General features: G+C 40.9%; 1 protein-coding gene across 6 annotated transcripts in view; it reads right to left on the bottom strand.

Annotated features, from left to right (window-relative positions):
- The window catches only part of LOC126198831 (vascular endothelial growth factor receptor kdr-like), a 609899-nt gene that overhangs the window by 130966 nt on the left and 451546 nt on the right, over positions 1 to 27387 (bottom strand). For 5 of the 6 annotated variants that reach the window (XM_049935408.1, XM_049935407.1, XM_049935406.1 and 2 more), the window contains 2 exons: positions 5498 to 5640; positions 4359 to 4545 (listed from right to left, as the gene is read on the bottom strand). In XM_049935408.1, coding sequence (XP_049791365.1) covers positions 4359 to 4545; positions 5498 to 5640 — 330 coding nt within the window. The remainder of the gene's footprint in view (positions 1 to 4358; positions 4546 to 5497; positions 5641 to 27387) is intronic. The other variant, XM_049935410.1, reaches the window with a different exon arrangement.

Genomic DNA, 27387 nt, shown 5'->3' with positions numbered 1-27387 from the left:
GTCTTCAGTGAGGACGAGATCAACACCAAGGAAAGTTGCAAGGGATTCAGAATAGGACCATGTGAAATTTAATTTGGAGAAGATATTCGGAAAATCCAGGAATTTTAGCAGGTCAGCGTCACCATGAGTCCACGTGGTAAAGATGTCATCATGTATCTATACCAAACCAGAGGCTGAATACTTACGGATCCCAGGAAAGCCCCTTCCAAGCAACCCATGAAAATGTTGGCATAGGAAGGAGCCATCCTGGTACCCATGGCCGTACCCCTGATATGTTTGTTTGTCTGCCCCTCAAAGGTGAAGTAGTTGCTGGTAAGTATAAAGTTGATTGAAGTGAGTAGAAAGGACGTCATAGGTTTGGAATCAGGTGGGTGCTGACTGAGAAAATGTTCAGCAGCAGACAGACCATGTATGTGGGGGATGTTGATATAGACGGAGGTGGCATCAATGGTGACAAGCAATTTGTGTCGTGGGAGTGGGATGGGCACAGATTTCAGACGATCTAGGAAATGGTTGCTATCTTTGATGTATGAGGAGAGTTTTGCACTATGGGTTGCAGGTGTTGATCAACTAAGGCTGATATTCGTCCTATAGTTGCTGGCTTCAAAGCACCCACCGAACGTGTACCTGCCATAGCTGATCTCCCTATCCTATGGTTCCTACCCCTGTGACAATCCCCACTGCAAGACTTTCCCCATGCACCCTCCTACCACCACCTATAATAGCCTTGTAACTGACAAGACATATACTATCAAAGGGAGAGCCACCTGTGAAATGATACATGTCATATACCAGCTATTATGTAAACACTGTTCAGCCTTCTACATCAGCATGACTACCATCAAATTATCAATTCAGGTTAATGGGCACAGGCAGTAGGTATATATGGGCAACTCGCAATATCCTGTTGCAGAGCACACACTCGTGACCTCAGCACCTGTTTCACCACATGCACCATATGGATTCTTCCCTCAGACATCTGTTTCTCAGAACTCCACAGGTGGTAAGTAGCACTACAACATGTCCTTGGTTCTCGCCACCCACCTGGCCTTAAATTATGTTAATTTCTTCAGTCTCAGCTTTCCTTCAGTGTAACTACTCTCTGCTTCACTCAGTTTTATTTTTCTACAACTTTCATTGTCTTTCCGGTCTATTTTTCGCTGCTCCTCTCCCACCTCTGTTACGTACAATGCACTTGGTTTTTCACTCTTATTAATTCATGCTTGATGTTTATGCAGTAATCTCTGTCTGCATATTACCCTGTGTTCCACGTTTTAAGCTCTCAGGTTTTCAAATCTCGTCCTATGCAGTCCCCAATAGTCAGTCTTCCTTTCTCATCCCGTACGGTAAGTCTCTCCTGACTCTCGGTTCTGGGCGACTTTCCCAAATCTCTCTCTTTTCCTAGACCTCTCCAGTCCTTCTCCTTCCCCCTGCTTCCTTCCCCTTCAACCCTTGTACTTTAAGGAGCCACTGGCTCTGAAAGCTTCCCAATCACAACAGTCTTATGTGTGTGTTCTCCCACCGCTTGGTGAGTATATCTCATCAATAAACAAATCTACATGAAAAATATGTGTGTGCCTAATACCATAACTGCGCATGTCGTAACGTGGTTGAAAATTATATTTACTGTCAGTAACAACACACATTAAGGTGTCAATGCACCAGGAAATGACTAAGGACCCCAGCATTCTTAAACATGCTTCTGAAAGACATAACAGTTATCCATTTTACACAATATTTTTACAGCTCATGTTTGCTAAATAAGCCCTTTATTTACTTTAATTAACTGACCAAGAAAATAATAATGGGTTGGGGAAAAAAAGAAAAGGGGTAGCACTTCTTTCTTTCAGTTAACACAGTGAGAAATGTTGTGAAGGGCAATACACAATGAAATGAGATTCTTCATTAGTTTATGTGTGTGTTTCACTTAGTATATGACAATGTATACTGCTTGTTCCGAAGAGGTCATTACTTGCATGTTCGAAACTGCACAGCAGTAGTCTTCATGAGAAAAAACCTTTGACTGCTGTGGACAAGTTAACTTGTCATGCTCCACTGTTCCCCAGGTGCTGAGAATGTGTTTAAATGTGGCTCATGGGTTTTATTTTTGGTGCTACTGATGTGCAACGCATCCTGTTCCACCGTCTCTCAGTGCTTTGAATGAGTTACGTCATATGTCTTGGTGAATAAAAAAGTTTCAATTATTTACCATACAACATGTGTGCCTCTGTGTGCTATTGTCTGCAAAAAGACTTCATTTTAATACCTTTATGAATGATGATAATTGTTACGACCACGATTCCCCATGCACAGGAATGGAATTGGGCATGTCACACGCAACTGCCTGGCAGATATAAAAAATAGTAACTCATGAACATACTAAGATACAAGTCTTCTCTCAATTTTAAATAAAATTTTGATACCTTATGTACATTTCAAAAACGTCAGTTTGTGAGCCAAAATCAATAATACGCAATGAGTTTTTTCCTCTATGAACTCTGGAAGTTTGTGCAATGATTTACTTAATTTTATGCAGTACAGTGACTAGACAAGTGATGAAAAGAAACTCAGTCCATTATCGAACAAAGATATCAGACTGTAAAATGTTCTCTTACAATCGGATGATAAATATTTCATAGTGACCAGAATGCTGTCTCAGCATATGTAGAAGTGTATGGCAATCAGAACAGTGACAACAAAGCCACACTCGACACAGAACGCGGAGAACACGTCTGGCAGCATAAGGGCTATGGCTAAGTGTTAGCTGTGAACAATTCATGGGCCTGTTCAACCATCTGAGCTGTATCTTCCCCTTGATTAGCATCTTTGTGTCATCAGCAAACATTACGGTTATAGAACCATCCTTTCAAGTCATTCTGGGCTCAGTATAGATCTTGTGGGAACCTATCTATCACATTCACCCACTGAACTTACTTTGATGCATATCACACAGTCTGCTAATGAGACACTCAACTGTTATGAAGGTAAGGTACCATCCACTAAAGAGGGATGCAATTCATTCCATAACTTATTTGTGTGTTAAGTACAATTTTGTGATCCACCCGGTAAAAAGCTTTGACTAGGTCACAAAAGCAGGATAAACTTTTCTTGTTCAGCTCTGCTGGTACCTCAGGTTTGAGGTTTTACATTGCTGTCCCTGAGAAGAGTCATTTACAAATGCCAATCTGAAAGGTAGTTAACAACTTTTGCTTGGTTAATGAGTCAGCATCAGAGTTGTGCAACTACCATAGGCTACTGCAGAGTATCATGAAGTCTTGCTGCTGTGAGGGGTGCTGGTCAAGTATTAGCAACAACTGGTTGTGGCTAATGTCCATCACTTTTGTTCCAGTTTCAGCACTTCCTACAATTTTGGGCTGTAACTTCTTCTTCAGGTTCGCCAATGGTTTTAACCGTTACACTTCCTCAATGTGCTGGTCAAAAGGAAAGTTGGTATGTTTTGTAGAACGTTGTGCATAGGATGCCTGCTCACACTGACTTGTCTCTACAAGCCAATAGTTTTCACCATCCTGCTCAGAATAAAGGATTACTTTGCACCTCGGTTCACAGGGCCCATGTTGCTTCAGAGTCTGATAGTTTGTCAGCTGTGTTAGCCAATCTGAAGGTCACCTTTCATCAGAATGGATGTGCTGAATGACAAATCAGACTTATGTTGCACTATCAACCTACCACACACCGGGCGAGTGATGATAATACCAAGCTGGTTCCAAAGTCTACGGCCTTTCTACGCAGGGAACATTTCAATAAGACTAGTCATATTTTGTGGAGACTTGATGTGCAATGGGTTTTCTGACCCCCCACATAAGATTAGGGACTTTTACATAGTTAAGGATGAAAGTGGTCTGCGTAAAGCAGGCGTGTATTTTATTCCTTGCAGTTGTGGCACATTGCTATTGGTTTGACTATTCGGACCATAAAGGATCAGTGCCCTGAGCTTAAGTGTCACAAAAACTTATAACAGCCATGCAAATCTGTTATTGCAGAACATTGTCTTGGTACCTTTCATCCTATGGAACGTAACACTGAGATTCCGGCACACACTTCCAGCTACTGAGGTAGTGTTAGTGTGGGAGTAGTTGAAATTAAATTAGCAAGTAACCTTGTAAATCGAGATGGATGTTTTTGCTTAAATTCTGCCATGGAATTCTGCTTTCTCCCTTGCCAAAAGACACAGTGGAATAGGGTTAACAATGCTCTCCACTAGTTTATTGTTTGCTATGTAAATGTATTTAAAACACACATGGCAGTTCAAAATTTCAGCTACAATAATTTTCAATCAATCTGATGCCAATAATGTTTTAAGAACGTAGATAAAAAATATGTTAGTAAAATCTACTTACTAAAAATTTTCAAATATATCGTTTCATTGTTGGTATTTTTTGCATGATCTTTCACTTTACACATGTAGGTCCCTGTGTCTTCCAATTTTGCATTAAATATTTTTAATTTTCTTCTTCCTGTCGTTAAATGATGCCCAGGGCTCATTGGAGGCTCTGTCTCTATTTTTTCTACTGTGATACGTTCACTCTGTTAAGAAACAAGAGTCAAAAAATCAAATATGGGTGCAAAATTTCAAAATGCTATATCATATCAGAACACCATTATACAGGGTGATTCAAAAAGAATACCACAACTTTAGGAATTTAAAACTCTGCAACGACAAAAGGCAGAGCTAAGCACTATCTGTCGGCGAATTAAGGGAGCTATAAAGTTTCATTTAGTTGTACATTTGTTTGCTTGAGGCACTGTTGACTAGGCGTCAGCGTCAGTTGATGCTAAGATGGCGACCGCTCAACAGAAAGCTTTTTGTGTTATTGAGTACGGCAGAAGTGAATCGACGACAGTTGTTCAGCGTGCATTTCGAACGAAGTATGGTGTTAAACCTCCTGATAGGTGGTGTATTAAACGTTGGTATAAACAGTTTACAGAGAATGGGTGTTTGTGCAAAGGGAAAAGTTCTGGACGGCCAAGAACGAGTGATGAAGAGCACTTCATCACTGGCCTCCAAAAAGCCCTGATCTTACCCCCCGCGATTTTTTCTTATGGGGGTATGTTAAAGATATGGTGTTTCGGCCACCTCTCCCAGCCACCATTGATGATTTGAAACGAGAAATAACAGCAGCTATCCAAACTGTTACGCCAGATATGCTACAGAGAGTGTGGAACGAGTTGGAGTATCGGGTTGATATTGCTCGAGTGTCTGGAGGGGGCCATATTGAACATCTCTGAACTTGTTTTTTAGTGAAAAAAAAAACCTTTTTAAATACTCTTTGTAATGATGTATAACAGAAGGTTATATTATGTTTCTTTCATTAAATACACATTTTTAAAGTTGTGGTATTCTTTTTGAATCACCCTGTACATTATTTATATTTATAAAAAATTATTGCATCATTACATTATTTGTAGCTTCCCAAGTCCCTCTCCACAGATTAAAGATACAACAAAGCAACTAGAAGAGAATTTAAACGCTGCTCACCTCATTTGGAACTATCCATTCCAAATCATACCTTGTTGAAGTGGGTACAGTAACTCTACACTCTATAGTCACATTCTCACCAACTTTCACGTGTTGCAAATGGGTCTCATCAATGGCTGGTCTTGCTACAGAATCTGCATGTTCTGTAGAAACAACAGACAATAAAGTGGCAGATGTGCACATTATTATCGACAGAATATTTCTGCAAGAAAGATGAAAAAGTAAACACCAATAAAGACAATACATGACTAAATTAATAAAATTGAGAAAAATAAAAATAATACGAGGGTAATCCCAAAAGTAAGGTCTCCTATTTTTTTGTAAGTACATAGACCTGTTTATTTCTACAATGGTTTACATTAGTTTACAGCTTGAACATTTAGCTATTTTTCGACATAATCACCATTTTTGTCGATGCATTTTTGTAGATGCTGTGGCAGTTTTTGTATGCCCATGTAATACCAGCTCGCTACCATGCTGTTCAAAAAGTTATGAACCTCTTCTTTCACCTCGTCATCGGAGCTGAATCACTGGGACCACAATTAATGCTGACAGGTACTGTGAGACTCTGAAAAAACTCAAACGGGCAATTCAGAACCGGAGAAGAGGAATGTTGAGCAAGGGCGTACACATTCTCCATGACAACGCTCACCCACACATCGCTCGGCTAACAGTTGCTCTCCTGCAACAGTTTCAGTGGAAAATAATCACCCACCCACCCTATAGTCCTGACTTGGCGCCCAGTGTCTATCACCTGTTCCCTTGGTTAAAAGTTTGGCCGGAAAGTGATTCAGCTCCGACGACGAGGAGAAAGAAGAGGTTCATAACTTTCTGAACAGCATGGCGGCGAGCTAGTATGACATGGACATACAGAAACTGCCACAGCTTCTACAAAAATGCATCGGCAGAAATGGTGATTATGTCGAAAAGTAGCTAAATGCTCGAGCTGTAAACTGATGCAAACTATTGTAGAAATAAACATGTTTATGTACTTATAAAAAATAGGATATCTTACTTTTGGGCTTACCCTCGTAATAATAAATAAAAATGAGAGGGTAGAGGTTGTATTTAAATCTTGGAAGGTGTCCAGTCAAGATGCATAGATACGTTTGAAAAAAAGTTCCATCCTCCGGAGTTAAGAGAAATTAGAATTGAGTGTTGGGATCCAAATAGCTCATGCAGCATAGTAAAGCATTCGGGTCCGTTAAGTTATGCAATGGAGAATTTTCAACAACTGGGTACTGGGGGTCCTTGAAACAAGCACTACTTCAATAGCTCTTAATGGGCTCAGCCAGTCTGGTAACAGACATTCCCATATAAAATGCTGTGGACAACATGTATGGTTTAATGTGTTACTTTGCCTTTTATGTTGTATGATTCACAAGTGTTGCAGCTGGAGTAAGTGGCACTGGTTGGGTGCACAAAACATGTTCAACAGTGGGAATGGCTGCATGACTAGGAACCGTGGGGTAAAGATGCTGGTCCGCAAATCTCGTTGTTTGATTAGTATGTTAAGAAGGTTACATGAGCGACAGTGGATGATGTGGGAACAATATCAAGAGATTATATCATTTCAGGGCTTGACCTGTTACAGGAGTTCTTCCCATTCCATTCACAGATTGCTCGTGGGAAGAATGATTGTTTCAATGCCTCTGTGCATGTTGTAATTAATCTAATCTTGTCCTCTAATTCCCTATGCGAGTGACACAGAGTTTTACTATATCCTTTTGTTATCATTACTACTTTGTGATCACTGCTATTTCATTATCTCTCATACCTCTCAAATGCAGAGATAAATAATTTAAAGTGTAATATGCTGCTGACTGACTACCTTCACGAAACCCCATAAAAAATTCCAAGTAATAATTTTCAGCAGTACAGTCATAGAATGATAATGTATTGTAGAACACAGGAGAATGCATTATTTTGGTAATTATCTGTAAAAGTGATTGAATGCCTATAAAGGATCATGTAGAAAGATGTTTTCTGAACACCACAGTAGCAGCTCTCGTATGGAAAGAGTTGTCCAGGGAAATGCCAAAAATTTTATTGAATGAGATCTATGTCATATCTTGTCATAATTTCAAGTGGTGCAAAGCAAACAGAAATAAATTGTGGTCATTATGAAAACCTGGGAAGGAGTTGCTAACAATTTCATTAGATTTATTTAAGGAGTATAGTAACAGCAATTCCTGGCAAGTAAGAGAGCATAATTAGGACAGATGGTCCCTTAGGCTCCAAAGTTTTGATGTTAGGTGTCCTCTATTAAGTTTTTGTGAATTATACACTGTTATACAGACATGACAAATACTTAAGTGAATATTACTTGAATAGAATGTTTTGCAAGTAAAGAATGTTCAAACAATAAGAAACAGACTCCTTGTTCTATGCATTCCATAACTCAAAATAAGGATGTTGGTTTTGTGTCATATTGGAGCATATATTAAGCTCAATCCTTACAATATTCTTATATTTTTTACACAAGAAGTAAAATTACAGCTACAGAGATAATTACAGCAAGCAAATTAAAATAAAAAATTGCAGTAACTGTGCATACAATAAAAACCCCCCTTTTTTTTTTTTTTTTTTTTTTTTTTTTGAATATTTAAGATTAACATGCAGCTTCACTGAATTCATGTGAAACTAAAGGTTATAAATTTTGATTTGGCTTCAAGTACTAATGTTAGTTACTGAATATGCATCTTCAAGTTTGAAATACTTGCAGATGCTTATTTTTACTTGCTGCAAAAATAAAACAGAACTAACAACACATATTAGTATTAACAATTTGAATTAATATTAATTAACTTAAAGGTACGTTATTTTATAATTTTAAATGCTCATCTAAAAGAGGAAACATTGTTAATATTTTATGCCAGGGTGGGATAAGACGCCACAACTACAGAAGCAGAACACAAATGCACACAGTTGAAACTTACTCATAACCGAGAGAAAGAAGAACTTTTGTTGGGTATTATTACCATATGTTGCAGTACACGAGCAAATGTCTCCTCTAATTACTTTTTTAATAATGAGCCTGTATCCCACCCTGGGATGAAACATCTGCAATGTGAGAATTTCACAATATACTACTGTTTTGAAAGAGAATGTAAAATTTAATGATATAGAAACATACTGCACTTTTTAATGCTTTTAGAAAGAGTGTGTGCTGGCATTTTTACATTCTGCACCACTTTTTTCCCTTCTCTCCGACCACTAAATTTCTAAGCTCAGATTTTCATTCTTCAAGGTTTTTTAACAAATGTAATGCCTTATGGCACTTTATTCACATATGTCACTTTTTGATAACACTGATAAAGACATTTCTGCACTATTTGAACGGTGTCACTGAAGTAGAGAGCAGTACAGCTAACCAGCTTAATGCCTAGAAGAATACAAAATCACATCCACAACTTTATGTATTATCTTCGTATTAGTTACACTTTGCATGTAACAATTTTATCCACCTTCGAATGATTATGTACATTATAATAGCACAAATCATCATTTTAATATGTATCTGTATTAGAAACCATCAGTGTTATTATGTTTCAGGTTTAATGTAAAATTTTTCATTTTATTGTCAAAGTAAGAATAATACCTACTCTCACAAAAGCTAAATGACTGAACCACTGAAATTATTTGTCAGCTTACTTGAAATGGTTCAAAACAGTCTGTTTAGAACAGAAAGGGTTAAATCTCAGAGCTCAAACCAAACTGTTACTGAAGCACGTGTATGAGAGATTTTAATTTTTATAGCTGATAAATCTACAGAATGGAACGGATTATGATCTACAGAGCTCTCTGGACAGAAGAGCCACTTTGTGACTTACAAGTGTGTGCAGAAGTATGATTACCAGCCGGACTTTTGAAGATATTCTGTAGAGAAGGAATGTGCGAAACAAACAGAATAGATTAACAGCAACAAATTATGAACAACACTGGGTTACTGGATGGATTTATGTTACTTCCTGGATTTTTCACAGATTTATGTTGCTGCTCCTTCCTCCTGATAATCATCCCCTATTTATTTCCCTTTTTTGCTACTTTTTCTCTACTGCATCGTTCTTTTGTTTATCAACCGCCTTTACAGATTTTTTCCTTATCTGTGAAGTCTTTGCAAAAGCTCTCTAAAGCAAGACTATCTGGAAGTTCAGTTAGGAATCACAGTTTTCAATTTGAATTTCTGCTGGTGATCACTTTTATTCAGGACATATTGATGTATCCTCTTGTAGATACTGTAATGTATATTTTTTTAAATTTTTAGATTTTTATTTTCTCTGATAAAAGATCAACCTGATGATAAAAATAATACAATGTTAATATATCTAAATTTATCTCAATATTTGAAGCTATACGTTTCTCTCCCTCTCTCATCTTGCTACATATACAAATTTGCAAATGTTTCCATCCTGCTAATCAGTCAATAATTTAGTAAGTTTTGAGGTGCTATTTCCACTTGTCTCCTAACTGATTCCCATTTCTTCTTGATATTTATGCATAATAATTACGTGGTTCGCAAAATACAACATAAAAATTACCAAAAGGTGTCAATATTTGTAGAGTCTTGGAAGGTCATATGTTGTACTTGTCTCTTGCATGGATATGAAACTTTACTAGTATCATTTGTCTGAGTGAGTCAATTAAACATAACCACATATGACTGTTAATCTCAAACTAAGCAATGATGGAAATTTAGTTGGTTGAAAACAGAGCAAAATCTGACACCATGAGAGACTGGGCTTTGATGTATCAGAAGTGGGCATTGCTGCCATTTGGAAAACAGGGAAAGGATTAAAGAACTTTGACCAAATAATATTCTGGCTGGTTCAAATGATTAATTATTGTGTACAAATGTGCTGCAAAATGAGTCAGTAGATAATACCAGTTCCCTTTCCCCAGGGGACACAAACTATTCAATGTGCATCATGGCTACTCCTACAAACAGCAGGAAAGAGATGCCTAAAGTGCGCGTCATATATCTTGGCGGCCGAGTTTAGGTTCGTTCTGCGCATCTGACGTCACAAAACACAGTCAGCCAATGAACAGAGAACGACGTTGCCAGATCTCGACAGCAGTGCAGAGCACGGATGAGTGTCTTCAGTTTTAGAAACGTTCAGTCATAAATAAAGTAATAGAACAAAAGCAATGTCTTGATAGCAGACTTTCTTTTACAGAAAGTTTGGAAAAAGCATTCTTTATACCAATTGCTTCATATTCTATTAATTAATTAAACCAAACAAGCAATAAGACTCCTAATTCAGGCGATAGCAAGGAAAGGTGTTTGTTTCAATCTCACGAACTGCTTTTTCGCAATAAAGAACAGCGGTAATTGTTTATTTCCTATTCTACTTCGACGAAGCGTGAGTAATTCATAGTCATACCAACAGTGTTTATAAGTAGTTGCGTGAGGTGTTAGAGTCCTTATGGAGTTACACTGTTTGGTGAGCTGAGGTAGCGGAACGGTTAAGGTGTTGGGCTGCCAAGTGAAAGGTTATGAGTTCAAACCCTGTGTGGTGCTTAATTTCTTTATTTAAAAACAATATTGGAGTGCCTTACTTCACGAATTTTATTCGTTTGAATGAAATTTCTAGTGCTTTGCCTCTTCATTAACTTTTTTGCTGCTGCAGACACGTGCTCCCCGCATTCCGCGCTGTGCGCGATTTTGTCATCACTGCACTTCTCGCCTGTGCAGACACATGGTGTTCCCACTGCTTTGACACACTTATCATTCGATTTCACAAAAACTATTTGGCCAAAAAATTTGATTTTTACACGTCTTCTTGCCTGATACCTTCCCCCCATAAATGACTTAATTTTGTTTCGATGTGCAGCATTAAATGTAGTAAACCATTGCACGAAATTTTGAAGAGTTTGCAGAGGTAAAAGTCCATAGCGTATACTTTCCGTATGGTCGATTTTAGTTGCCACAATGTTGAGAATGAAATGTGGACAAGATACCTAAATTTCATATAATATTTACTGTATAACAATATCTCATTTAATTTAAGTACCACATAGGTGTCGTATGTAATATTGAGAAATATTCCGTCTTTCGCGAGTGTAATAAAAGTTTTATTTACACAGGGTGCGTTTGGCTTTATTTTAAAGCACTTCCATCGGTGAAAGGTATGGCACATACACAATGGTATTCATGTTCTATTTCTCGTTTTTGTTCCACAGACGCAGTTTTACCAATGGTATAGAAACATATTCCTCTTCTGCAACTGTAATAAGCGACTTATTTAGACCAGACGCGTTTCTCTCTTTTGAAGCATCATAAGAGGACTGTATTTTGTGTCCTCCATTGCCAAGTCACCTTTCGTAGTTTTGTGCTGCGGTAGCACAATATTCAACGTTTGTGTTGGCTCATCAGTGTTTTAGCAAATAAATGTTGTTTGTGTGTGCCACACACAAAATTATATTTGACATAGCTCTGAGCACTTCACTGACAGACGGTATATTCAAGTCCTAATGTTTTTGTAAGTCCACAGTTTTGTTTAATGTATTTTGTCTACTTCCTTTTGATTGCTTGAAGTGCCTTAAAATAAAGCCAAACGTGCCCAGTGTAAGTAAAACTTTTGTTACAGTCGCGAAAGGTGGAATATTTCTCAATATTACATACGACACTTATGTGGTACTTAAATTAAATGAAATATATAGGTATCTTGTCCACATTTCATTCTCAACATTGTGGCAACTAAAATCGACCATACGGAAAGTATGCTCTATGGACTTTTACCTCTGCAAACTCTTCAAAATTTCGTGCAAAGGTTTACTATATTTAATGCTGCATAATAACTGCATTGAACATCGAAACAAAATTAAGTCATTTATGGGGGGAAGGTATCATTCAAGAAGATAGGTAAAAATCTAATTTTTGAGCCAAATAGTTTTTGTGGAATCGAATGATAAAGAGTGTCAAAGCAGTCGGAACACAATGTGTCTGCACAGGCGAGCAGTGCAGTGACAAAATCGCCCACAGCGTGGAATGCAGGGAGCACGTCTTTGTAGCAGCGAAAGGGTTAATGCGGCCGTGGTGGCTTTACTTCATGAACTGCGCGCTCCCCCCCTACACTTAAGCTTGCGAACTATGCTATACTATGGCGCTGCTTCTATTGGCGCGTGCGTCGTGTGCAACTGGCAACGCAGCAATCTCCAGCGTCTGGGCGGGCATGCGCGAGCCGCCAAGATAAAAGAATTGAACTATAGTCTTTTGGAAACCATTTGTAAAGCAGGTGCTGGACTAGCACCCTGGAAGCCTATGGTGCAGTGCAGGTACGTAGATGGCTTCATCATTTGGAGCCATGGTAAGGAATGCCTCGATAAGTCTCTGAAACACCACACTAGTCAACACATCAGTATTCATTTATCATGTAAGTAGAGGAAGATAAACATCTACCCTTCTTTAACATGCTAGTGATGAAGGTGTAAACCTGAGCCGTATCATATACTGCAAATATACATTCATGAATCAGTATTTACATAAGCTCAAATCTCCTTCCCACCCAATATGGGACACAGACCAACACTCTTGTCACTTGCTCTAGAACCATGGTTCCCAACCTTTCCGAGACCATTACCCCTGGCCAAGACAAAATGCCATCTAATACCCCAAACAAAGTTTCAGACCTAATTAAACATTAGACTGTAAAAAAAGTTAATAGTCACATTTTTAATGTGAGCAAATATTTGCAATACTACTTACTTAATGATCAATGACAAACTGAAGCATTTTCTATGTTTTTCGTGGTTCTGCATATTTCTAACAATAATTCTTATATTTGGTTTGGTGTACACAATTGAGCAGAATTTATGTACCAAGTCCATTCAGTTCCTTACATTTGTTCTCATTGCTACCACAGCTGGAAGTCTACCATAACTCAAGTACGCTGTGGCGAATGGAATTGGTATTCTTAAGGTTTCTTCCAATAATAATGGCTATTGGTGACAAACTGTTCATCAAAACAATGTCATTCTGTTTATGAAAATCTATTTATAGTGTTGTCTTTGCGAGGTGAAGAAATTTTACTACCTGAAAACATTCCTTCACCCACTGAAACTAGTTTACATCAAATGTCAAATCTGAAAAAATAGCTACTATTAGAATTTATTAATGATGGCACATGGTTACTACCATACAATGGATTGTGACAGCAAGGAATAGAAGAGTAAAGCTGACCTCAAGTGATTTTGGTACGCTAATTAAATTTTCAAAACAATTTTTTTATGTTTATGAAACTAAACGTTAATGCATAGTTCGTATTAACAGTTTTGACTCTTGACAATAAGAGATGATCTCTTAACACGAAGATCATTAAAAACTTGAGGGTGGGTTCATCAACTATGAAGTGAGATGCATGTCGAAATTACTGGGAGAGACAAGAAAGCAAATAAATGCATTACAACTGCAATATGAAAAGAAGTGGAAGTGGGCTAGACAACACCCAAGAAGGTAAGTTATTTTCTGAATTCCAAAAAAACAGGAGCAACTGTGAAGGCAATCTTATGCAAGGTAAGCCGATAACAACAGAAAATACGCAGGAGCTACAATGATTTGTATCGCTCAAGATTACAGTACATGGACTTATGCAGCTGGAGCTTTTATTCCGTGATTCATATCATATGGCTGCTGGTGACTTACAAGATGTTATATATTAACCTCTACCAACATTTTGACAATGGAGATAATTTTAAAACAGATTCTGTTTCTACCCCTCAGGATTTTTCATTTTACACTGGTGTGTGTGAATGGGGAACAGGGGGTCAGCATAATAACCCCTTGGTTGGGGATTGCTGCACTAGAACAACTTGTGAGCCATGTTACCTCAGACACGAGAGACAGTACTTTCAGTACTTCCAAAGAAGCAATGTATGTTCCACTAAGGATACTGGAAATGTCATGAAGACAAGCACCTGGCAAAATGGCATTTTGAAGATGGAATAAAGACACAGTATAAAAACCACATACATAGTTACTTAGAAAACCACTGAGTGCCCCTGACTGCCCAAAGCCAAACAGGACCCATTCACAGCATCATGGGTTGGTATAACAAAGTGTACACTGGAATGACAGGATGATCTGTTTACTTCAGAAGTGCATAGCAAAAACTAAATTACATGTTGTAACACATTAACAACTCTTCTGTGGTTAAGAATGTGTTGAGTGATACCAAGCATTCTGGAACTTTCACTGAAACCTGTAAGACTTGAGTGGACAGGAATAAGCATATCCTCCTGTTCCAAAAACAATCAAGATCTACAAGTGTAATAGATGATACTGATATGTACAATAAAGCAACTGTGAATGGAGATGTCAATCATATACTGATATATTACAAAACATTGGTATGAGGATCATCTAGGCAGTAAATGTTTTGGCATAACTAAATAAAAATTAAAGACATCAACACAAAACTTTACTACATTTTTCAGTGTAGTCACCATATCTGTCAAGGCACTTACAGCAACTGGGACTAATTTTTCAATTCCTGTGCTGCACTCCTCTACTGCCAAAGATCTGTGCCAGGATGTCACTGCTCGTTTGAGTTCATTATCATTTGCAAATGGTTTTCCATCCAAAAATTCTTGTAGTTTTTGGAATAAGTGAAAATCACTTGGTTCCAAATCAGGGCTGTTAGGACGATGCCCAAAAATTTCCCATTTGAGACAATGAAGTTCTTGCTGCATTCTAACTCATGTGCGAGGTCACGAATTGTCATGGATCCAAAAAAACCACTGCTGCCAAAATTCCACACTACTGAAGACCCATTCATTCACTGCAGTATCACTACAAACACTCTTCGATTTACCTATAAATTTTGATAGGCCAAACATTTTGTGTATTCAGAAAAATGAACGATACTATGCACTCTGCATTAGGCAGCATTTGCAACAGACACCGCTATTTTGAAGGGTTACACAACAAAGAGGTACAATTGTTTGGCAACAAAACTCAGGTCACTCCGAGATGGGTAAACTAAGTAACTGGCATGCATCACAATGTTTAGGGATCAGCACTTGGTGTGTACATAGTCATTATTTCCTAAATGTCCCTCATAACGTCTACAAATGATAAGATTACACACTTTTTTTTAATACATAAACAAAATGCATACTTCTCTCTAAGTTGATAATATTCTATTTCCTACCTACTACTTCTGGATTTTCAATATTAGTGAGCATTATTTTTGACACGTCCCTATCAAATGAACTGAACGAAACCAAGATTCTATAAATATTTCTTATATATAATTCAGACAACATCATACTATGAAAATTAGAGTAATTCCTAGTATGAGGTCTGTTCAGAAAATTCCGGAACATTCATAACTTCGTACCAATGGTGTGTTGGAGCAAAATGTGGTTGGCATTCCTGAACATGCCTGTGTTTAAGGTGTAACTGTCAGATGTTTCACTGTTGTATGTCTGTTAGTTATTGTACAGAGCTGTATTCAGTAGAACGTCGTGCTGCACTACAGGAGAAATGCATCTGCATTAAATTTTATGCAAAACTCAAGAAAACCTTTACAGACACACACTAAATGATGCAGGAGGCCTACGGTGATGTGTGCATATGCTGTACTTTGTGTTACGAATGGTTCACATGGTTTAAAAATGGACGGACTGAAGTTAATGATTACCATTTGATGTCTATCAACAACGCTAATGTCAGCAATGTCACGGAAATTGTGTGTGCCATTCGAAAACTGGCTGCCCGAGAGAGTGCAGATGAATGTAATACTTTAGTTGGATGACCACGAATCAAGCATGACTACTGATCAAAAAAACAAAATCACTGCTGCCTCACCCTACAGTCTCCAGACCTGGCTTGTATGAACTACTGTTTTTAATTTCCAAAGTTGAAAACCCTGATGAAAGGATGAAGACTTGCAGCGATAGATGAGATAAAAGGAAATTGGAGACAGCACTTCGCACAATCCAGCAAGAGGCGTACCATGTCTGGTCCGAAAGTAGAAACGGCATTGGGAGTGGGGGTATCAATTGTTGATGAGAGTATTTCAAAAGAGATCATGTACAGTAAGTAAAAGGTATGTGTAGAAAAATTTTGTGAACCTTGTACATAATACCAGTGATCATTTTAGGGTGGGAGGGGAGGGGGGGGTGGTGGTGGTGGTGGTGGTGGTGGTGGTGGTGGAGGAGGAGGAGTAGTAGTAAGTCACTATGTGAGAACACATTTGAATTCCACATTATGCATGGTACTAGGGTCATTCAATAAATAATGTGGAACAGATTTTTTTTCTCACGACATATTTGTTATTAAGAATTAGACTTGGTTACAATATCTATCAACATTTCTTGTCCATGTACTAATTTCCTACGTACTCTCCATCATATTCTAAGGCCTACTGCCAGTGTTGTGTAAGAGCATATATTCTCTGCTGGTAATAGCTCTTGTCCTTCATGTGTAGCCATGTTTCAATTATATGCATTACCACCATCACCATCATCGTCGTCATCGTCACCATCATCGTCGTCATCGTCACCATCATCATCGTCACCATCACCATCATGATGGCTGGTCCCTCATGGAGAACCTCTACATGACTGACGAAGATGGAAGTCCAAGGGCTTTAGGATGGATGAGGCAATGATTTCCAACACAATTTGGTGATGTGTTCCCATAACCAGAGAATTGCATAAGGGTGTGGACTGTTGTGTTGGCGGAAGATTTTTTCCAATTCTCATCAGACCAAACAAGTCAGAAATGGTTCTTGCACTTTTTTCATCTTCACATGGGCCCCTGAATTAATGAGTGATCCTCTTGGTGACATCTATGAGAATGACACCATGCTATACCAAAATAGTGTCATCATGACTTTGCCACCAGATGGAGCAGCCTTGAACTACTCCATGTTTCGTAACCATGTGTGGTATCGCTCTAGAGGCAGGCATTTATTTCCAGATTAAAGTTATGCACACTCGTTTTGGCACCTGTAATGACCACTGACAGGAAAGCCTTCCCATTGCCCTCAAACTACTTGAGTAGTTCAGATGACATGCTTTTTCTTTTAATCTTGTGGTCTGTTATGAGTTCCGGAAACCCATCCTCAGTACTCCTTTGAATATCAAAGAGTTTTCAACAAAACACACGCTTCCAATGCTCACCAATAGCTGTAGAGCAAACTTATCTAGTTGTTAGATGGTGGTCTCCATGAATAACGGCATCCACACATACACCATGTTGGTAGCAGTGGTTATGACAGTGTCCCAAACGAGTCCCATTGTAGAGCTCACTTCCTCCACTTATTGGCACTTTAAATCTCTTTGCCCATCACCCAATACTTGGTTGGTTGGTTTGTGGGGGTTGAAGGGACCAGACTACAAAGGCCATCAGTCCCTTGTTCCAAGGCCATAAAATCCTACAAGGGGGGAAAGAAGAGAGATAAAAGCAACTGAGATGACGAGAGACGACATACAACCAGAAAGACACAGACAAAAGGAATCAAAAGCACACAGTATGACAGTGGTTGGCTGACCATGAAAACAAAAAAGAAAAGTCAACCACCAAGAAAAACACTAAAAACCACAATCTAAAACCATAGGCCAAAGGCCAGACGAAAAAAAAAAACACAAAAAAGGACACAAACCCTTAGATCGAGTGATAAAAACCCCTGCATGAATAAAACTCAAAACTAGGTCTGCCATTGCAGCGACATCCGATGAAAGTTCAAAGAGTGTACCTCGCAGCGCAAACGTCTGCCTGAGCACAGTTAAAAATGGACAGGCCAACAAGATATGAACCACTGTCAACACTGATCCACAGCGACAGAGAGGTGGGTCCTCACGTTGCAAGAGATGACCATGCGTCAGCCAGGTGTGGCCAATGCGTAGCCGGCAGAGGACAACTGAGTCCTTGTGGGAGGCTCGCAAGGAGGAGAGCCACACACCTGTAGCCTCCTTGACGACTAAGTTTGTTGGGTAAAGGCAGGGTGCGCCATTCATCACTCCAGGCACCAAGTACCTTCTGCAACAAAACTGACCTGAGATCACACTGTCAAAGGCCAATCTCCAAGGCCGGGGCACTGACAGTCTGTTTGGCCAGTGTGTCTACCCGTTCATTTCCCGGGATGCCGACATGACTCAGGGTCCACACAAAGACCACGGAGCGGCCGCAACAAGCAACAGTACGGAGGTACTCCTGGATAGCCATCACCTGACGAGAGCGAGGAAAACACAGGTTGATAGCGCATAAACTGCTTGGGGTGTCACTACAGATAACTAAGGACTCACCTGAGCATGAGCAGATACACTCTAGGGAGTGAGAGATGGCTGCCAGCTCAGCAGTGAAAACACTGGAGCCAGCCGCCAATGAGCTTTGTTCAGAATGATCCCCTAAGAGTAAGAACATACCAGCAACCATCAAACCATTGGTAGAGACGACGTCAGAGCCTTGAAATACGGCAAGGAGTGAAAGAAAGTGGCGGTGGAGGGCCTCAAGTGGGACTGAGTCCTTCGGACCCTGTGCCAAATCGAGCCGAAGGTATGGCTCACACTACGGGGGCAGACACATATGGGAAATGTGTGCAGCAAACCAGCCAGTAATCATTGGTGCCGGATCCGCAATAGAGGGACACCAGCCTCCAGAGGTATGCTGTTGACAGGGCTTGTGCCGAAAGCTCCAGTGGCAAGTCAGATCGCACTGTGAAAGATGGGGTCAAGTAAATGCAATGCGAAAGGTGATGCCGAACCGTAAGCCAGGCTCCCATAATCTAGACGGGGCTGAATTAATGCCCGATACAGTCATAGAAGGGTAGACCGATCGGCACCCCAGCTGGTGTGACTCAAGCAATGAAGAGCGTTAAGATGCCGCCAGCATGTTTGTGCCGGACATGAGGCAACCAAGTCAACCGGGTATCGAAAACCAATCCCAAAAACCGATGCATCTCCACCACAACAAGAGGTTCGCAGTCAAGATAAAGCCGTGGCTCAGGGTGAACAGTGCGACGCCGGCAGAAATGCATAACGCAGGTCTTGGCAGCCGAAAATTGGAATCCATGCGCTACAGTCAAAGACTGCGCCTTGTGGATAGCACCCTGCAGCTGCCATTCAGCAGCTGCAATGCCAGTGTAGCTATAGTATAGGCAGAAGTCATCAGCATACAAGGAAGCTGAGACAGATGTTTCCACCGCTGCAGCAAGCCCATTAATTGCAACTAAAAAGAGGCAAACACTCAAGACAGATCCTTACGGGACCCCATTCTCCTGAACTCGGGCAGAACTATGGAAGGCTGCAACTTGCACGCAGAAGGAATGAAGTGACAGAAAATTTTGTATGAAAATCAAGAGCACACCCTGAAGATGGTTGGTTGGTTGTTTTGGGGAAGGAGACCAGACAGCGAGGTCATCGGTTTCATTGGATTAGAGAAGGACGGGGAAGGAAGTCGGCCGTGCCCTTTGAAAGGAACCATCCCGGCATTTGCCTGGAGCGATTTAGGGAAATCACGGAAAACCTAAATCAGGATGGCCGGACGCGGGATTGAACCGTCGTCCTCCCGAATGCGAGTCCAGTGTCTAACCACTGCGCCACCTCGCTCGGTAGACCCTGAAGACCCCACCCATGAAGCGTGGAGAGGATGTGATATTGCAATGTCGTATCGTACGCCTTCCGCATATCAAAAAGGATCGCAGCCAGATGCTGGTGGCAGGCAAAGGCCTTACAGACAGCAGACTCCACACAGACCAGATTATCGGTGACAGAGCAGCCCTTACGGAACCCACTGAGACGGAGCCAGAAGGCCCTGAGACTCAAGTAGCCAACTCAACCTCCGTCTTACCATGCGTTCGAGCAACTTGCAAAGAACGTTGGTGAGGCTAATGGGGCGGTAGCTGTTCACCTCCAGTGAGTTATTTCCAGGTTTCAATATGGGGATTACGATGTTTTCCCGCCATTGCGATGGGAACTCAACCCAGATACGGTTGAAAAGGTCTAGGAGGCATCACTGGCTGGATGCGATCTGGCCCGTGAGCTGTATCAGGGCAAGTGGCTAGGGCACTTTGGAATTCCCACTCACTGAGCAGAGCGTTGTACAATTCAGGGTGGCGCGTGTGGAATGAAAAGCACCATCATTCCAACCGCTCATTCAGGGAGCAGAAGGGCAGCAGGTAAATCGCAGAAGTGGAACTCTGAGCAAAATGCTCCATTAAGTGGTGTGCAATTGTGTTCGAGTCAGTACAGAGTGCTCCATTCAATGAAAGTGAAGGTACGCTGACGGGGGTCTGATAGCCATAGAGTCACCGAATCTTGGCCCAAACCTGCGATGGAGAGGTACGGAGGTCAATGGTGGAGACATACTTTTCCCAGCACTCCTGCTTGTGTCGGCGAATGTGGCGGCAGGCTTGCGCACGGAGCCGTTTAAAGGCAATGAGATGTTCCAATGATGGATGCCGCTTTTGATGCTTGAGGGCCTGCCTGTGATCGCTAATCGCCTCTCAGGTGACCAAGGCCGAGGGGACTCTGAAGAACACAGAATTGCAGATTCTGCGGTAGTAACGATGCTGGTGGTGATTGAGTGAATCACCACATCAATGGCGTCACTGGAAAGAGGCTCAATGGTGTCAATGGAGGTGAACACGTCCCAGTCAGCCTTGTTCATACCCCATCTGCAGGGCCCCCAGAAGAGTGATGCTGTGGCAGTGACAAAAAGATCAGAAAGTGGTCACTACCGCACAAGTCGTCATGCTCACTCCACTGGGTAGATGGTAATAGGCTAGGGCTACAGATCAAAAGGTCGATGGCTCAGTACGTGCCATGCGTCACACTGAAATATGTGAAGGCATCATTATTTAAAGGAGAAAGGTCAATCTGTGCCAACACTTGCTCAACCTGTTGCCACTGATCCACCCCACAGAAGGTTATGGGCGTTGCAGAAGGTTATGGGCGTTGAAGTCGCCCAGTAACAGGAAAGGGGGCTACAATTGGGCTACCAGCGCAGCCAGGACATGCTGCGGGACATCACCATCCGGTGGAAGATAGAGACTGCAGACAGTAACAGCCTGTGGTGGCGTCCACACCCGAACAGCGACAGCCTCTAAAGGTGTTTGGAGAAGAGGGACGTGGAGGGTGGGGGTTCACATCACCAGAAACTAAATTTCCTGTAGAACAATGTAGAGCAGGAAAGGGTGAAGGCTGAGAAGTTGTTGGAGCTCAGCAAGGTGGTGGAAAAAACAATTGCAGTTCCACTGGAGAATGACATTGTCCATGGCCGAAAAAGGCGTGACAGGACCGAGGAGACAGATTACGGCACTGGGTCACCTGCTGCCACCGACTGAGTACCTATGGGAGTGACATCCATCGTGGCTGATTGACTAGCAAGCTCTAGGTCCTCAGCGGACACCAGAATCTCCACCCCATCCTCAGACACAGAGCTGGTAGGTAACGATGGTGGTGGGGGGTGCCACCACAATTTCCTTCATCTTTAAGGTCTTTTTCAATTTCTCGCACTGTTGCTTGGGTTGCTGTAGCTGGCAGGGCTTCTTTGATTCAGTCAACAAGACTGAAGAGGAACACGAAGCCCTACCACCAGCTACCTGGGGCTTCTTCAGCATCCAATGGTGGGTGTCTGCTTTGCCACTGGTAGGAACCTGGGAATGGAGTGACCCCAGGGACCCCTTCCTAGTGAGAGAAGCCGAAGAAGACTTACGCTTCTCTGGCTTAGTAGTGGGGATGGATGTCCTCGATGGTTGGGGGGGGGGGGGGGGGGTGCTGCCCCTGAAGTACATGGTGCGGGAGCAACAGGGAGGGAAGTGCCCTCCTCACCATCAAGGGGGCAGGTGTCGTCTTAAGGCTCTGAGAGCCGACCATAATTGGTGCAACAGATGGGGCTATCACTGTTGTCATATGAGGAAGTCATGCACACAGGATGGAGTCTTTCATATTTCCTATTAGCCTCAGTATAGGTCAGTCGGTCCAGTGACTTATATTCCACTTTTTATGCAAGATCCTGCAGTCTGGTGAGCAAGGTGAATGATGCTCTCTGCAGTTGACGCAGATCGGAGGTGGGGCACATGGACTATTGGGATGTGATGGGCATCCGCAATCTCGGCATGTGAGGCTGGAAGTACAGTGGAGAGACATATGGCCGAACTTCCAGCACTTACAGCACTGCATCGGGGGAGGGATATAGGGCTTGATGTCACACCAGTGGAACAGTCACCTTGACCTTCTCCGGTAATGTATCAACCTCCAAGGCCAAGACGAAGGCACCAGTAGCAACCTGATTTTCCCTCAGACCCGCATGAATGCGCCGGATGAACAGCTCGCCGCTCTAGATTGGTGAGCAGCTCGTCATCGGACTGCAAAAGAAGATCCCTATGGAATGTAATAGCCTGGACCACATTTAAAGTCTTATGGGGCGTGATGGTAACTGAAACATCCCCAAACTTGTCATAAACAAGTAACCTTCTTGACTGGGCAGAGGATGCTGTTTGTATTAAAACAGCCCCAGAGTGCATTTTGGACAAGCCCTCCATCTCTCCAAACTTGTCCTCTAAATGCTCTATAAAGAACTGAGGCTTCGTCACCATGAAAGACTCCCCATCAGCTCTCGTACAAACTAGGAACCAGGGCAAATAAGTCTCGCTGCCACCCTTAGCCTTTCACTCATCCCACAGCGTGGCCAGGGAGTGGAACGATTTTGGATCGTATGTCTGAGCATTGAATTGAGCCCCAGAATGCTTAGAGACTGCTGGCGGCTGGCCACTAGCAAGAGATGATGTACCACGCTTCATTGCGGGTCACCCGCCAATACCACCCACTCCGACCAAGGGCCCTCCCCACGGGCACCAGCCAGCCTCAGCAAGGGCCACAGGCAGGATCGCCATTGCTGGGAGTCCCGATGCTCCCGGGAGATATGCATGTACTCCTTGGCACATGTGGCGAGTTAGCGGCGCCGGCATCAGCATAGTGATCCCTGTGTTGTCAGGGGGCTACAACCAACAGGGTACATGGTGGCCCCACCACAACGGACTGGCTACCATGCTGGATTTTAGGTACTATGATGTCCACGGTTGTCGCCTCCGCAGAAAGCGACACTGCACAGTGCATGGCGGAAATTGCACCCAGGAATGTATCCTCGCCAAAGAGATGGAGAACGAGCGGGACTGCAATGCGACGACAAGGAAGCCGGCTAAAGATCTCAATGCACTATGGACACAATGCACCATGTAAGGCACCATTCCTCAATTGGCTCGCTCTTCGGAAAATTTGGAAATAAAGAAATCAAACCCTACTGGGGACCATCACACAAGGGCCAAAATGTGAGAGACTCCTTTTAGCCACCTCTTACGACAGACAGTAATACCGTGGGCCTATTCTTACCCCCGAACCCGCACGGGGTCACCTAACAGTACTCTTATTAACTGCACAGAAATGTTTAGGCATGTTCATACCTTCTTTGGAGCCATTTTTTATGGCTCACTAAACCCCTAACATCTGTCGGAATTGGTCAAAACTTCACAAACATGCAAAAGATGCATCACATTTGAGGCATATAAAATGACTTTTCCTCTATGAATTGTGTTTTATTCATCTCATGACATACATTTGCAATCCATTTGGTTTGGGTACAAAAGACATGTCAAAAATTTATAATACGCTGCAATGATTTTTACACTAATAAATAATAGCACTACAATAAATAATAACAATATAAGGATATTTCTTGGAATATGTAATGCACTGTATCCAGCTAAAATTTCCAGTTTGTCCTGTATGAATTCATTCACTGAGTAGTAACACTTCAGTGTCAGTACCTCATACAGCTTTCTTATAAGTGGACCTAAATTCATCTGCATCAATTTGTTCCCTTTTAATTTATTAAAAATTTTCATTCCCATGTACTGAGGTCCCTGGGCAAACAGTCTGAGGCAATGGGTGGGTAGCATAAAATTTTCTTCGTTTCTAGCTTTGTTTCCTTCAAATAACAAAAGTGTAACAATCTCTTATGTATAAGGATGGCAGAGTTAATATTTTAAGTTTTCTAAATAATGGTTGCCATGGTTCTTTGTGATTAGCAGTGCACATATTTTCAATGATTTCTTCTGTATTTTTAGTATCTACACTAAAAAAAATAAATAAAAAAAAGGGAAAAAAAGAAAAAACCTAATAATGGATTTAAAGTAGCTTGAATATAATATGCTACTTTTTATGTGTACATGTCAGTTGCAGTTGATAGTATTTGGATTGCAAATGCAAAGTTGCTCAGTTTGTTTGCTAAGTATTCAATGTGTGCCTGCCAGCTCAAATTTTTATCTACATTTAAACCTAAAAATCTGACTGAGTCAACTTCTTCTGTATCTTGGTTGTTGTGTACAACCTTAATCTGCTCACATTTTGACTGTTTGGTTTTTAACTGCATCATGTGAGTCTTAGGTATGTTTAGATTTAACTCATTTAGCTGAAACCAAGTTTCTAAGGTACTGAGGGTACTGATCACAGATTTGGGAATTTTTTCCGAATCCTGACCTTCAACGAAGACAGAAGTTTCATCTGTGAACAGAATTGATATGGACCTGATATTTAATGGTAAGTCATTAACACAGAAGAGAAACAGGACTGAGCCTAATATGGAGCCTTATGGAACAACCTGAGATTTTTTTTCCCCCAGCCAGAAAAATAAAATGCACCATTTGAATAGCTGTTAAACATTTGACAAAAGTTACATAGTAGGCACCAGATTGCATATTTTGTAGTTTAATGTATAATGTGTGTGTAATACACATCAAAATACTCATCGAAGACTTTTCCCTTATGCATTTTTGAAATTACCGTGCAGTTTTAGCTTTTATGATGAAGTGTGTGTTTAAATGTGTCACGAAAATTCCAGGCTATGATATAGGTCTGTCTATCAGCACCACCTTTATTCGGCCTTCACATTACTCAGCTGCGCCAATTCTCAACCGAGTATAAAATTTTTCTCAGAGGAAAGAGCAAAATAGCTACTTGGTTCATTTCTTTGACCATAAGCGTGTAATGCATCCATATTGTGAGAGACAAAGTTCTCAGAATGAAGTATGGACGTAGGACATCAGACCACATACGGCATCGAATTCTAGCTGTGCTTTTTTTATTTGCTACTTCTATCCGCGACTTGTCACTGAAATCGCAGCTAAACAAGAGGTTCACAGGAAGAAGTAAGAAATTTGGCCAACAGATGGCACATGGTGTTGAATGTTAGAGGCTTATTTGCGACTCTCAGTTGTGACTGAAATCGCGGCCAGATTCTGTTAAGTTATTGTGATATCTATGACTTCTCAATCACTGTGATTTATAACAGATACGCAATTTCTTGCCAACCTCTAGTCATTTATAAATTTAAGACACACGTTCACGCACTTCTCATGTAACCAAAGGTTGCACTGGATGCACCGAATTCATTTGACAACACGTTTTTTACACTTTCTGCATCAAGAAGAATTTAATTTCACCTGATTTTCGAGCATCCTATCACCACACAATCCTATCGGCGCCATCTTGGTCTAGAACTGGCTGTAAAAACATTAGGGCAATATTTATTGAAAGACCCTCATACATTCACAGAATGATTTTCAGTTTCATCAAACAGTGTCAGTACTATTCTTGTTTCTAAACTATTTTTTTTTATACCAATTCTAATACGTTACATGTCCAGTTTAGTAAATCAGTTTTATAATTTTTTTTATTTTAAAAGCAGTGAAGTTGATAACTACTGTTTTAAATTAAGCAAATTTGTTAAACAAAAAGTGTGCAAATCACCAGTGGCATAACTCCCAGAGAACAAATTTAAATACCAACTTATTCAAAACACATCATTCCATTAAGTTCAAATAAGAATCAATCTTTTTGATGAATCGATATATTAAAAATAATGTTTTACATCTAGTACATCTCCAGTTTGATCCCTGTAACTATATCAATCATCAATAAAAATCATTAGCAATAGTGAACAAAGACTTCTGGTACACAGAGTCACCCTCAACTTGCCTACATCATTGTTAAATAGTGCACAGGAGCAGCTGGAGTTTTAAGATATGTTATTGCCCTTGGGGTATGAAACAGCACAAAATGACTGAAGAACTGTCAACAGTCTGTGGTTTAAGGATGGTAACTGTCTATGGTATGAGGATGCACATGGCAAGAAAACATCCCCAGTGACTCATGATATATCATGATGATCTCTCCATCGGCAAAAAATTTCAGATTTGTTTCCCATTCAGATCAGAGAGGGAACTGATAAGGAAGAAGTGACCATGTTCAAAAAATGTAGTAGTGTTCAGAGATATGGGGCAGAAAGAAGTGGTGGTTTCTAGCCAACCACATTTTGGATAAATTGAATAAAAAAAATAAAAAAAAAAAAAGAGTAGAATTTTTCATATGTAGGGAGGTACAGAAAAGAGTGACTCACCATAAATATTTTGTTAGGGAGAAGTGTGAAGGGTGACTATTGATGTCAGCTGCGTAGGGACTTTATGCAAAATCAGCAAAGACAGAAAATGTCACACCCGACTGAAATTTGAACCCAGAATCTCCTACTTACTATGTAGTTGCATTAACCACTGCATCGTCTAGACACAGTGTTTACTTCAAATGGTCTGACTATCTCGGTGTGCCTCCCAGCTGACCTACATTCCCTCCTAGCGCCACATATTCGCAAATCCCTGTCCATGTCCTTCACATTTGCTACTTTGATATTTTCATAGTAGGCCGAACTTTATTGTACATCCACACTGAAAATGGTTGATTCATTGCCCATTAAGGTGAATCAATTACATGAATGTATGGTGCCTGTACTTTCCAGTGAATATATGGTGTCCAGACACCACACATTCATATCACTACAATATATAGTTCAGCAAGAGGATTATCCTCATGGGAATCAAAACCAGACCTGT

This window comes from Schistocerca nitens, chromosome 8 (assembly GCF_023898315.1).
Source record: "Schistocerca nitens isolate TAMUIC-IGC-003100 chromosome 8, iqSchNite1.1, whole genome shotgun sequence".
Taxonomy (NCBI): domain Eukaryota; kingdom Metazoa; phylum Arthropoda; class Insecta; order Orthoptera; family Acrididae; genus Schistocerca; species Schistocerca nitens.
Note: the sequence above shows the minus strand (reverse complement) of the source record. Positions and strands in the feature narration are given on the sequence as shown.